This window comes from Talpa occidentalis, unplaced genomic scaffold (genome assembly GCF_014898055.3).
Source record: "Talpa occidentalis isolate TD23 unplaced genomic scaffold, MPIMG_talOcc4v2.1 talOcc4.14, whole genome shotgun sequence".
NCBI lineage: Eukaryota > Metazoa > Chordata > Mammalia > Eulipotyphla > Talpidae > Talpa > Talpa occidentalis.
Genome location: NW_023601433.1, coordinates 79,884,868 through 79,898,579, shown reverse-complemented (window position 1 = coordinate 79,898,579; position 13,712 = coordinate 79,884,868). Strand labels below are relative to the sequence as shown.

The following is a 13,712-nucleotide window of genomic DNA, read 5'->3' as shown; positions in this document are numbered from 1 at the left end:
AACCCATTTCCAGTGTAGGAGAGGTGGTGCCCCAAACTTCCAAAAAATGATGCTAGGACACCAAGTGGGTATTTTAGAACCATCTCAGTTCTGACACTGTCTACCCAGACATTGCATCATATTCCATAGGTTAAGAACTGAGCCCTAAAAGATTGCCCCCACTCTAGTTCAGACTCTAGTTGCAAACCAGGGTGTTACCTGGACTTCTGAGTAACTGACTACAGAGGTTCCCATAAACTCCTCCTCGCATTTGAAACATTTGTTAAGTCAATTCCCAGACCTCTGAGAAACACTTTACCTATTAGACTACCAGCTTATAACCAAAAGATATGATAAAGTATACAGCTGAGCATCCAAATGGAAGAGATGCATAGGGCAGAGCCTGAGGTGGGGGATGGAACTTTTGTGCCTTCTATAAGTGTTTCATTCTCCCCAAATCTCCACCTGTTCACCAACCTGGAAGCTCTCTGAATCCCATCCTTTTGGATTTTGATGGAGGTTTTATGATGTAAGCATAACTGATGAACTCATTGGCCATTGGTGAGTGATTCAACCACCAGGCCCTCTCTTCACCCTGGAGGTTGGGTGATGAGACTAGAAGTGCCAACTTTCTGATGCCTTGGGTGGTTTCCTTGGCAACCAACCTCCATCCTGAGGTGGGGACCAAAAACCATCTCAAAACACAGAAAAACACATCCTTATTACTTATAACCTATGTGATTCCAAGGATTTTAAGATTTCTTTGCTAGAAATGGGGGCTATGACCATATATATCTCTCTCTCTATATATATACACATACACATACACATACGCATATATATATACACACATATGTATATATATATATTTATTAAAGAGATAGGCAGCTATATAGGACTTACACTTTTAGGTCCTGCTTCTCCAATATAACTCAAACTTCAGTTCTTCCATCAGTTTATCAAAATAGAAGCATTTTGTTCTCATTCCCTCAGGCTACTGCTTTCTGTTTTCCCAGGTAGAAGCAGCCCATCTCATAAGCTGAGACCTATCACTATGCTAGTTAGTGAAAACAAATATGCAGTACAATTGCTGCCTGTCCTCTGTGCTGTGCTGGTGGCAGACATTACTAATCCATCACAGCACTTTTCCTGGGATACAACCTCAGAAACCTTCTCCAAACATCCTTTAGATAGCCACTGTCTAAATAGCCACTATTGGAGTTGGCATTTCAGATTTAATGATGGAAAGGGGATAATTGTGGATAATGGAGACCCAGAAGGTGAATTACATTGTGAACTCCTTCAGGGAAGGGAACATGTATCATTTACCATTGGTTCCCTCCATGCCCAAGACTGTACCTGACCAAGTCTAAGCATTAATTAATGATTATTTAACCAAATATGGCCTGACTTAAGGTGCTAATAGATGATAATTTCAACAGCATCAGCAATTGTAGCTTCATTAATGAGTGTTTCTCTGAACTGGCTGGCCACTGAACTGGCTGGCTAAGCCCTTCTCAGGTGATATTTTATGTAATCCTCACAAAATACTCATGAAAACCCTATGAAATTTGGACTAACATTTCCATTTTGTAGATGGGGAAACTGAGGCAAAGATTAGTAACTAGCCCAAGACCCTTCAGATGGACACAGCTAGACTTCAGATCTTTTTTTCTAAGTATAGTGTTCTTAATCATATGAATAGAAACTATTATTTTTTAAGCAAACCACATTCTAAATGCTATTGTATGAAATGTGTGTGCATTAACTCCATTCATCCTTATAGACAGTTAACTTAAATATAACATTGAATCTTTAGAAAAGCTTTATATTACTGATAAAAAAAAAAAAAACAACTCAGTCACAGATCAGAGAAGTCACTCTTCCAGGATACAGCAGGGCTGGAGTTTGAACTGAGGCAGCCTGACTTCCAGGTCCTGAATTTATTCCCCAAGACTCCCAACTTAGAAGTCTCCACACCTCGTTCCTCTCAGTATGTTGTTCACCAGTTACTGATGTAGTGATCTTTTATACACAATCCCATGCACCCTGGTATGTCTGGGCTACCAAGGACCACGCCCCGCCCCCTCCAGCAGAAACAGAAACTGTATTTTTCACAGGCTTCACTTCTCCCCACAGAATCACAGCATCCTACACTTCAACTTCTTCACCTCTAAAACCGAGGGATAAGAGCAGCTTCCTCTCCCACCTCACTTGGCTGCTGTTTCAGATCACAAAGCAAATGGGAGTGTTATCAACATTCTAGGAACTTAGAACAGAAGCAGCCTGGGAGATGTTGATTGATCTTGATGGGTAGACTCCCAACTACCTCTCCTCTGCAGGTGACTCAGTTCAGACCCCAAATGCCATGACGAAGCATGGTTTTAAATAGCCCAGGCTACTTAGGGAACCAATTCTCCATGGCTTTTAAAATGACATCAGTTCAGTGTTACTTCAGTTAATTTTTTTAATTCAATGACACAGCTTCAGGGTAGGAAACAGGGCCTGAGCGTCATCGGGGAGTGAGAATTTTCTCTTGGGGGAGAGAAGTGAGTCTAGTTTCCACTTTCTTCTACCTCCCAACTCCCCAGCCTGACCCCCACCTCCTGGCAGTGGCCAACCACCTTAAGGCCTCAAGTGCAGCTCCAGTTGTCGACCAGAAGGGGTCGCTGTGGAGCGACAGCGCTCACAGGCACTCGCAGAAGCGGACACGCACCTACCCACATGCACAGGCATCCAGATGTCGGTTTTGTAGCTTCTGCACCCATGCTCGGCTGCTCCAAGGTTCTTTCTCCTTCTCGTCCCCATTTTTTCTCTCTAACTTCCTCCTTCCCTTTCTCTCCTATTCCCTTCCTGTTTCCTTGCAAAGAACTTCTGAAGTTCCCATTGGTGCCCTGGTCCCTTGGGTCCCGGTTGCTAGGAGCCTCAGGAAGAAGCAGGGGTTTATATCTGCTCTGGACAGAATCTGATACCAGGTGCTGGGAGGCCTTAAAGATCGGGCGAGGGCTCCTTCCAGGAACTTGCAGCCTGCGCGTGGGAAGGCTCCAGGGCAGGACACCTCAGGGGTCCTGCATCTGTCTCTTTCTTAATGTAACCCCATGGAAAGGGAGAGGAAGAATTAGAGAAATATTGTCCAGATCCTCTGATCTCAGGGCTCAGGTGTGATTTCAAACTTCCACTTTCTCAGATTAGACTTGAATTGCGGGAGAGAAGATGGGGAAGAGATAAAAAAGTAACTATCACCTGCAATCTTCTGCTACCCCCTTCCACCTTATCCCCCAGTATTTTCTGAATTTTTTTTTTTTTTAAACCGGTTGAGCTGAATTCCCCCGCTTGCATGGGCTGGATGGGGCGGGGGACTCTCCCATTTGGAAGCGCTTGGCGGCGGGGACTCGGGCTGGGCTGGCTGCAGGCACAAAGCCCGCTCCCCGCCGCGCCGCGTGCACAGATGCCGCGCTGCGCCCCTCTGCGGGCTGGGGCGCTGCTGGGCAGATGGCGAGGAGCCTGAAAAGCCGAATTGGGGACGGATTGTCCATCAAACGGCACTTTCTGGGTGGTGGGGATTTCGCAGCGGGCAGGGCACCTTCTTGGCCGGCTTAGGCGGCCCCTCCCGGGAGCAGGGGTGGGCGGGCGACTCGGGCGGAGAGGGTAAGTTTTGCGCTTCCCTTCCACGGGGAGACCCGCTCCAGGACTCGTGAAGCGAAGCGGCTGGGAAGGGAGGTGGCCGGGCCCCGAGGCACGCAGGAAGGGCTGGGTGGGGTGGGGGAGCGGGCGGTGGGGGGTGGGATAAGGGGGTGGGAAGCAGGATCTCCAGCTGGGTTCGGTTCGGGGCGCCCGGATTGCTTCCCCAGGGGTCAGCTCTGCAACTCCGTGGCCGCCGGCCCGGGTGACAGGCGCACGCCCCGCCCTTTCCCCCTCCCTGGACCTGCGGGCTTTTGTTATGCAGATGGCGGCGGGAGGCTGAGCCGAGGGAGGGGGGAGTCGGTGGGAGGAGCAGAGACCGGGAGGGGGAGGAAAGTACAGCTCTCGCGACCAGCCTCCTCCTCCAACGTCACATTGTGCGAGAGACAAAACCCGGGCGCGCCTGAGCTCACACGCGCGCACACTCGGCGACCCCAGGCTCCTCTCTCCTGGCGCCGCCGAGGAAGCCAGCCCTGCCTTCCCGGGCCGGGGCGCGGGCGTCGGAAGCCCAGAGCGCAGCCTGGAGCCAGCCCAGAAGGCACACAAACCCGAGGACCAGCCTCCTTTCTCCCCCGCCTGCCTGGACGGAGGCGCCCCATCCCCCGCCCCGAACCCCGATCTCTCCCTGCGCACCCCTGTGGGTTTCACGCGGACGGAGCCCGGCGCCGGGTGTGCCCCGTGGCGGAGCCGCGTTTCAGCACTTCGGACAGCGCCCGGGCACCCGGCCCTTGGGTTGGCGATGGCCAGCGTGCAGCAAGGCGAGAAGCAGCTTTTTGAGAAGTTCTGGCGAGGGACCTTTAAAGCTGTGGCCACTCCGCGTCCCGAGAGCATCATCGTCGCCAGCATCACAGCCCGAAAGCCGCTGCCAAGGTAATGACCTGCTCCTCGAGAGGGGAGACTCTGACCGCCCCTCTTGCTGGCCTGTGCCCCGGAGTCCTGAGGGGTGGAGGATGCTGGCAGCTGGGCCAGGGCGCCTGTCTCTTCTGCCAGTCCCGGGTAGCTCCCGCTGGAGGATGGGAACTAATTGCTTGTCTGAGGGGGAAGCTGCTGAGAGGCAGAGGAGGGTCCTGGGGAAGCAATACTCCTCGGTCTGCTGACCGGCAGCTGCTATTCAAGAGGTGTCGCCTGCTCAGGGTGGGCGGTGTCGGTTGGATATGACTTGACTGAGAAACTTTTCTTGATATCACAGAGCTCGGGGTGGGGGGGGTTGGCGAAGGGAGGGTAGGTTTTGTGGTGTTTGGGGGTGTTGTGCAGAAAGAGACGACCAGGCTTGAGCCATTTCAAGCAGTGTTCAGAAACAGGGACACATTTCTATACTCAGCTCAGAAACTAGCGAGCTCTGAACGATTTGCAAAAGCCCATATGCTGTTCTTTCAAATACACCCTAAACAGCACCCTCCCCCACGCCTCTGGCTGCTGTTGCTACCAAATCCTCTCCCTCTTCAGCATCCAAAGCCAGGACTCTGAGCTCAGGAGTCAGGGGGAGCCTCCAAGAGTGTGAAGACAGTCTTGGAAGAGTTTTATTTGTTGTTTTTTTTTTTTTTTTTTTTTCAAAAAGAACCTGATTGCTTTGAACTCAGGGATGAGAACAGATCCCTGAGGGGGGAGAGCATAAAAAAGGAAAGAGAAAAAAGACAGAAAGAGGGAATGGAGAGAAATGGAAGGGAGGCTGGGGCAAACAGAAATGTTTTGAGACAGAAAAACCCAATTCTTTTCACCAATCATTCGATTTTGAGGAGTTTGAGAATGAAAGGGAGAGGGCTGTGCCCTCTGTCAGGAAGCATCTAGGCAGGAGGAGAATTCATCTTTTCCTGGTGTTGGATGAGTGGTTCAATGGGAGAAAAGGGAAGGGAAGGGCAGGGGAGGCTGCTTGGAGGATTTATTAATCGTGGCAGACTACATTAGGGAGTAGATTGAAAACATGTCTGGAAAAGCACTTTGGACAGAATGCCTGTTCTAGCACAACTGAATCTGAACTTTGCAGTGGGTGAGGGGTGCAGGGCTGGCGGGGAATCGTATCCAAAGAATCAAACTCAGACTGGAGAACTTTTCATAGTCTGATGGGAGCCTGGCTTAGGTGGATATTTGGGGGAATGCATGCTCCGTGTTGGGAAGGGGAAGCCTGAGGGCAGTGGGGTATGGCAAGCAGCAGGCATGGCCAGTTTTTTGTGGACATGAGGGAGGGGACACCCGTTGACACAGGCTGGAGGCGGGGAACAATAACACCGATGCCTCCAAAAGCTCGTGTTTCTCTGCCAGGAAGGAGGTTCTTTGTAGAGAGTTTTGACGTCAGAGGTTTTTTATCTTCCTGGCTTTCTGTCCTTCCTGTCTACCTTTGGAGTGCCCCTGCTGCTGGCAAATCAGGTGCTGTGCTGACCAAAGAATATGCCCTTGTAGAAGGGACGAGAGGAAATTTCATCGGAAACTAAAAGTCTGGCATTTGGTCCAGAGTCTTTCTATAATTCAGGGTGTAGGGAGAGGAGAGCAGTTTCCTGGGGGCATTTTAAGTTAGAAGAGCCTGTCTAAGTCCACCTTGCTTGGTACCTTCACCCTTTGCCCATCAGTCTGCTACTGCCATGCCCATTTCTTGGCCACAATCTCAACCATAGGCATTGCCCACAAGGTCTTCCCACCCCTGTGCTTTCTGCAGCATAATTGAATCCATCTGAGACTCACAATAGCCAGCCTTCCCCGCCCAGGTGTCGTTTCACTTCTGGTGTCTTTTAATGTCCTGGGTCTTCTTTCTGTTGCTAGCAGCTCCTGAATTGAAATTCTAACCCAGAAGTCCTTTTGTCTGTCATGCTGGAAGGATCTTCTTCAGTACTTCTATAACAGGTGTGACCTCTCTGTAGAATACAGTCCTGCTTTGTAGCTGTTACTCCTGGTTTGGGATGAAGAGTGAACAGGGAGCATTTATATTCGTCTTCGTTCAGAAAGGCTAGGTTTGTGTTCTCTTCTAGCAGACTGGCTATAAACCCTGACTCATCTCTATTCTCACCCAAAACAGCCACATCTAGTGATGGTCAGTTTCCACCTCATTTTTTAATAGTCTATAATAAAAGAACCCCTCTTTCTAAAACAGAGTTCTCAGGAAAGAAAGGGACAGATCCTGGTAGAGCATCCACTGGGCCCCAGTGACTTCCACTAGAGGCAATCTGGGGACTTGGTCTCATCAGAAACGTTGTTTAGTTCGAGTCAAGCCCAGTTCAGTCAGCATATCTGCCCAACTAGCTGACTGCAAACCACCAGCCAGTCCTGTTGGTTTCACACTTACTATTTGTTTCTAGATGAGGGCTCCCTTGTCAGTGAACTTCCCTGGGATATTTTAAGTCTGTCCCTGAAGATAATTTAGTACTAAGATAGAAGCACACATTCAATTGGTTGATTTCCTAGCAATAGGCATACATCATACACCCGCACGCCAAGCAAAACCTCCCCTCTCGTCCCCCTACTTTTAGTCCTCTCCCCCTCTGTGAGGCATACTTGATGAGGCAATAGCTTTGTCATGTATCAAATTGCAAGCAGATGTCTGACTCAAATGTCAGAACAGTATACAGAGAGGGAGGCAAGATGTTATAGTGGTTAGGAGGGCTCAGAAGGACCTGGAGCCCTGTCTTAGCTCTACAGTTTAGATGAGGGTCCTGGTTAAATGACTTTACCTGGCTAAGCCTGTTTTTCCAGGTTGCAAATAGAAATAATCATAGTTGCCAACTCAGACAGTGAGTTATGAGGACTGAGCCAGGTAAAGCACTTTCTACAGTGTGTGGTGATTGTTTAATAGACATGGCTTCTAAAACAAACAGCCCAGAGCTCTCTTGGCTAAAGGAAATCAACAATGCCTTCCAGGACCGAGTTCTTCATGCCTACCCATTTCTCTCCCGAATAATGCAGACAATAAAAATTGTGGGATTTCTGCTTCTGACAAGCAAGGGCATGTGTGTGTGTGTTGGGGGGGGGGTGGCTGTGGAGAGGGTTGAGGAGTTGGGGTGGGGGAGGCCTGGAGAGGCCCCTCTCCCCTCCAAGGGAAGGTTAGCTGCTTTCTGATCCGAATCAGTTAGGAGGTGGGTAGCTGGTGATGAATTATCTGGTTTCAGAATTGGTTCATACAACATCCTCACAGTGTGTTTTTACTTTGTGTAGAGATGACCAGGCTCATACTCCTTGAAAATCACAATTTTAATTGCTAGGTCCATCAAATCTAGAGGAACCAGATAATTTTTTTCATAATGGAGTTCCTAGCCTTCTTGAAAGGGGTTGCTGTGAAAAGCAGTTTCAGAGGGAAAGATCTCATAGGGGCTGTCCCAGGCAAACCAGGATGTCGGGGGTCTCACAGCTCGGCAGGTGGAGGAGAGCCAGCCTGAACTGATACAATTCTCGGAGTAGAAAAGACCCCCCCCCCTTTTGTTTCCACCAAAAAATTGTAGTCATTTTTCCTGGCATTCTCTGTGTTAATTGCTTAATCCAGAAAAGTTTGTACCTAAGAAGTTTAGGCTCAAAGTGGTAAACCTAACATTCGAGGCCAGCTCAGACTGAGGTACCCATAAGACAAATATAGTCAAGGACTTTGTGGACATACAAAAATCATTCCAAATGAGCCTATCAATCCTTTGTGGGTATAGGGCTATTGTCAAGCCCTGGCAAGGCAGCCCCCTTAAAGAGAACAGCTTTTCCCTTACAATTCTTTTGGCAAGCTATTAATTTTCTTCGAAAATCCTTTCTATGCAGAATAGTCCAGAAGCAGACTTCAGCCTAGTCCCTGTCCAAAAGATCATAAATTCCAAACTATTGGAGATTTTACTGCATAAAAGAGAAGGTGTCCAAATTGCAAGGCAGGAAAAATGCCTTTGAACCATTTAATTCAAGTCTCCCCTTTGTGCCAAGAGATCAGTTAGCACATTTGTGCTGACTCTGTCCTCAGAGCCAGTGAGGGGCTGTAGGGAAGTGATTTCCTGACAGCTGGTGGTTGAGATCCAGTGCACCCAGGGTCAGGGAGACCGCTTGTCCTGGAGACGAAAGAACATTCTTCTCTGGGAAGGGAGTGTTAAGGTTTGGGTCAAATTTTCCTCCTTCTGGAAGGTGAAATCTGTTGATTAGGGCACAGGGAACAGTGCGGGGGAGGGGGGTGTCACTTCTGATGTGGCTGCGTTTACTCATCAACTGGGCTATCTTAGAAATGGGCTGGCGTGAATGTGCAGTGAAAGTTGGATGCATTAATTGAATGAGTGCACCTGCTCCAAATCCAGCATCAGATTAGCTCTCTCCAGCCCTGCCCCCAGTCCTGACACACTGGGGATTCTGATCAATGCAACCCAGGAGACGCACACACTGCAAATAGGTCTGACTCTTCCCTGGTGTCAGAATGGAGCTCCCTAGGTAGAGGCAACTCTCTGGCAGGGAGAGAAGAGCTGTCAGCAGGGATGGGGGCAGGAGGTTGGGCTAACTGCCACCTGCAAGTGTTTTCCAAGCCTATGAGTCTCCAGCCCCACTTCAAGTCACCAAAAAGGAAAATAACCTATAAGCTTCCCAGTAATAGGAGGGAAGCTGGGGTCCCATGTCTTCTGCTCTGTGAGCCCCCCAAGCAAGCCCCCACAGGCACAGTACATTTAAAAACCATCCTTTCTTCCGAGTGCCTGACTTCACCTTCCGGTGAGGACAAAAATTTGTAGGAGCTCCACAAAACCTGAGCTCTTTCATTGCTGGCCACTAAGACTTTCTCTGAGGTGGGAGAGAATATTTCTGAGGTGGAAGGAGTAGAATGGTGAGGAGCTGGGGTACTGAAGTGAGTTCTAGTCAAGCTGAAATCCTGTTTTGCTACCGCCTAGTTTTGGAATCTGCTAGTCACTTGACCTCTATGGGCCTCAGTTTCCCCTTGTGTGAAATACTCGTCTCTTGGGATTGTAGTGAGGAGGGCCTGGGGTAAGTCATATAAAGAACATGGCACAGGGACTGACATAGGCCAAGACGTTCCAGAAATGGTGCTGTTGGCCCCATGACCTGAGCTCTAGGAAGAGAAGCAGTAAGAGTGTCAGGGCCTCGCCCCTGGGCTGGGACAGCGTCAGTGATGGGGCTCCTGGCCTTGTCAGTGACCGCTCAGTGCCTTCTTTTCATTTTTTAATATGGTTTTGACATTCGCTAGAGAATCTCTGGAGATAGGTAGAGCTGGCAGGCCCTGATGGCAGACTGAGCAAAAGGATTGTTTCCTTCTGCTGTTTGCAAATACTCCCTGGCTCTGTGACTTCTGGTGACCACTTGACCTTCTCCTTCTCAAGTTCCTCATCCAGATGATGGGGTTCATCACAGCTCACCCGAGAGCTGTTGGGAGGACCCAATGAGCTCATTTATAGAAAGTGCTGCTTGGCACACGGTAAGGGTTCCGTCAGTGTTAGCTCTTATTGCTAATAATAGAGTGTTTATTATTACTATATGCCAGGCCCATCAGAGAGGAAAAGATGAATGAAATGCAACCTACCCTTTTGTGGGCCTTTCAAAGGTGGACACGCACATGACTAGGTTTGATGTGGGTCAATCTTTACGTACTTCACTACAGAAGAATAAAGAAAGGGGGAGTGTGGAAACTAGAGGAAGGGGAGACCCTCACTGAGGCATGATATGTAAAATGGAAATGACTTTTTTATTTCATCAATTTTGCCAGCAAATGCAAAGAATGATCAGAACATATCAGGTCTTTGTTCCCAGTAGAGTCTCAAGAAAGACCTTTTCTTTTCCCAGAAAATAAAGCAGGGTACCCCTCCTCAAGAGGGAACATTGCCTCCTGGGGTTCATAGTCGGTGCTCATAAAGGGGAGGTCTGTGGAAAGGAACTTCCCTTATAATAGAACATTTTCAACTCTCCTGCCATTAGATCAGGGATGCAGACTCTGGTGTGGGCCATTAGGTTTCCTGTCCTTCATGGTCTAGCTCTGGCTAATATGAAATCTAGTCTGCATTCCTTGAGCAACCAGCAATGGTGGGGGGATGGGAAAGAGCCTGAACATGTCAAAGATAAAATTAACTCCAGGGGAATAAATGCAGAAAATGGAAGAAGCATGTGGCTACAAAATAAAGTTGTACTGTCATTCATTCATTCATCCAACAATTTTATTGAGATCCTACTTGATGCACAGTGAATGACATCAAGTCCCTGCTCTAGTGGGAGAGGAAGAGAAGAGATGAAGAATAAATAAATAAATAATAATTCAGGGGGTGATACACCCTTTAAAGAAGAGTGAAGCAGGCGAGAAGGAATAGAGGGCAAGGAAGGGTGTTATCAGGGGTCTGGATGGAGGGAACAAGCCAGCTGCGAGCATAACTGGGGAGGAGGTGCTTGAGATAACAGACACAGCAAGCACAGAGGCCCTGGGGCAGAAGCACACTTGGTATATTTGAGGACCAGCAAGGAGGTCAGGGTGGCTGGAACAGTGAGTGAAGGAGAGAGTGACACGAGGCAGGAAGCAGATCAAGCAGACCTTGTAAGCCAGTTAAAAATTTCACAGGTTTTCAGTGGTAGGCTGGGGTCAGGGAGGGGCCCCCCTGGGATCCTGCCCTCTTAGCGGGTTCCTGGATCTGCTCTGCTTCTCTTGGCTCCTCTTCCCCCACTCAAATGCCACCAGGAATGACTTTGAACAGCAGTGTCAGAAGCTTAGCTGGGCCCCTCCCTGTGTTATGGACAGGCATGAAATTTACAATCTCTCTGATTGTGATCAATCAGATTAGAAAATTCAAAGAGACACGGTTAAGACTTTCAAGTGGCAGTGGCAAATCTTGTTCCCATGAACCTGAGAGTTTGGTCTGTCTGTCATGTCCTTGCAGCCAGACTATCCCTGGAACCCAGCAGCCCCCCTCTACTGCACACCCTTGAAGCTCCCGCCTGCTCCCCCCCACCCACTCTTTTTCCCTCTCCCTCCCTCCTCCCATTTCCATTTGAGAGTTTGCTGAGGGAGCTCCCATATGCCACAGCCTGTGTGCGGAGCTCCGTGAAATAAAACACAGAATTAAGATGTCATAGAGACAAAGCCAAACCAAACACAGGAACAATGCCGAACCCTAAAACAGTCATTAAGCAATTCACGTCTACATGTGTCTGTTCAAAACAAATATTAAGATCCTCTGGACGCAAATGTTTCTCATCAGGAGAATCCCCTAGCTGCCGGATTCCCAGAGCTTACATCCTGCTGACAGCTTTGCAGAGCAGAAACATCAACGGCTCACTGTTCTCTGGCTTCATTAAAAGTTAAGCTTAGGCAAGTGAGCTGGAATTTTACAAGACAGTTAGCACTCCTTCGGGAAGAGAGGGGCCATCTGGACCGCAAGTGTGTGTATTCATGGTGTGTGTGCGAGCTCACTCGCCGTGGGAAACGTGTGTGCCCAGCTCTATGCTGAGCTTGTCTCACCTGTCACCTAATTCCACTCACACTCATTCCAGGAGAGAGGGGTGTTTGAGAGCCTATTGAACAGGTGGGGAAAGGGAGGCTCAGAGAGTAGAAGTGACCTGCTCAAGGGCCTGTCCCTGGGGAGAGCCAGAGAGCTCTGGGGAGCTCTTAACTGGTATCTTTTACTCTAGCGCATTTTGGACACGAGGGAAAGCTGAGACCAGGGAGGGCAGAGGTGGCTTATCCCAGGAGGAACAGTTTGTCATTATAAAACCAGGATCTGAACTCAGGTCTGCCTGATTGCAACTTTATTCTCTGTCTGCTATACCTCCTGTCACTGTGGTCTGGATTTTAAGGTGTGGTCATTTTTGTTTTGTTTGCTCACCTCGTTTTATGTTCAGTCAGCCTAGGCACTCGTCACTGCGAAATACACGACTCCTGAGACGAGGCAGGAAACAGGTCAGCACACTCAGGAATACAGCCTCTCTCTTCCTAGTCTTCCTCACCTTCCATCCTCCATGTGGAGCACAACACCTCTTTTTTATTTATTATTTTTATTACTTTATTTTTTTGTTTGCTTACATTGTTGCTTATTTTTGTACAACAGTTGATTTTTCTCCACTCAGATGTAGTCCCCATAAATCTGACATCACCACATCACCTGTGAACCGTCACCACAGTCTCTGGTGCTCAGAAGAACCTCTTTGAAAAGAAAGGCAGACCATACAAACCCTCTCTCCCCCACCATCTAAAGGCCCCCGTTGCTCTCCATTGGTTTGCAGAATGCAGAGCTGACTCCCTGCCAAGGACTAAAATCTTTTCATGGCCCAGTTTACGCTCATCTCCCCAAGACCATTTCTAAAATGCTGCCCCTCATTCTCTCTGCTCTGGTTGCCCCCCACTTTTTTCATTTACTCAAATTTTCCATGCTCGACCTGCCACAGGCAGGGCCTTTGCACCTGCTGCTGGGGACACTCTCCTCTCCCTTGGTGTCTCCTTTACACCAATAACATTTACTTCTAGATCTCAGCTCAAATGCTGTTTCTTTGGGAATCCTGTGCAATCCTTCCACAATGCTCCAGACTAGGTCATACCCTGAATTAGAAACTTTCAAGCTTTTTTGCCATCACAGTCCCTGACTTGGTTCTCAACATACTTGTAATGTTACACTGATTTGTGGGATAGTTGGTTAAAGTGTAGCTGACCATCAGGAAGGTGGGAACTATTTGATCATTGGTTGTCTCTTTCACCTGCATCACAGGGGGGGCAAACAAACATTGGCTGAATGCATAAATGACATCACATTCCCCTCATCTAAACCTTTTCATGCCTAATAGTCTGAACAACATGGAATTGCCAGTTCTCAAGAGCAGCAATGCTGATTCCTCTGATTGCAGGAGAGCGCTCTGAGCTATTGAGGGAAGAGACCATGTCTGTCTCATTCCTTACTGTATTGCAGCACCTAGAGCAGTGACCCATGGGTTTTAACCACCCATGGGGGGGTGGTTAAAATGTTTGTTGACTAATTAATTCATTATTAATTATTGGACATGTAGGTGTAAGCAGATGGTACAGATGGCAAAACTCAGACACCTACAAGGTACAGCATCAGAATCTGAAAACTAAAGGAACATTGAAGATCATCCAGTCTCCTCATTTTATATGTGGAGGACAACCCAATATA

The 13,712-nt window shown here is 48.5% G+C and overlaps 1 protein-coding gene across 1 annotated transcript in view; it reads left to right on the top strand.

The window, feature by feature from the left end:
- The first annotated feature begins 4,399 nt into the window (after positions 1-4,399).
- SRRM4 (serine/arginine repetitive matrix 4) overlaps positions 4,400-13,712 on the top strand; it is a 141,704-nt gene continuing 132,391 nt past the window's right edge. Inside the window, exon 1 of the mRNA XM_037509862.1 lies at positions 4,400-4,530. Within this exon, the coding sequence (XP_037365759.1) occupies positions 4,400-4,530 (131 nt within the window). The remainder of the gene's footprint in view (positions 4,531-13,712) is intronic.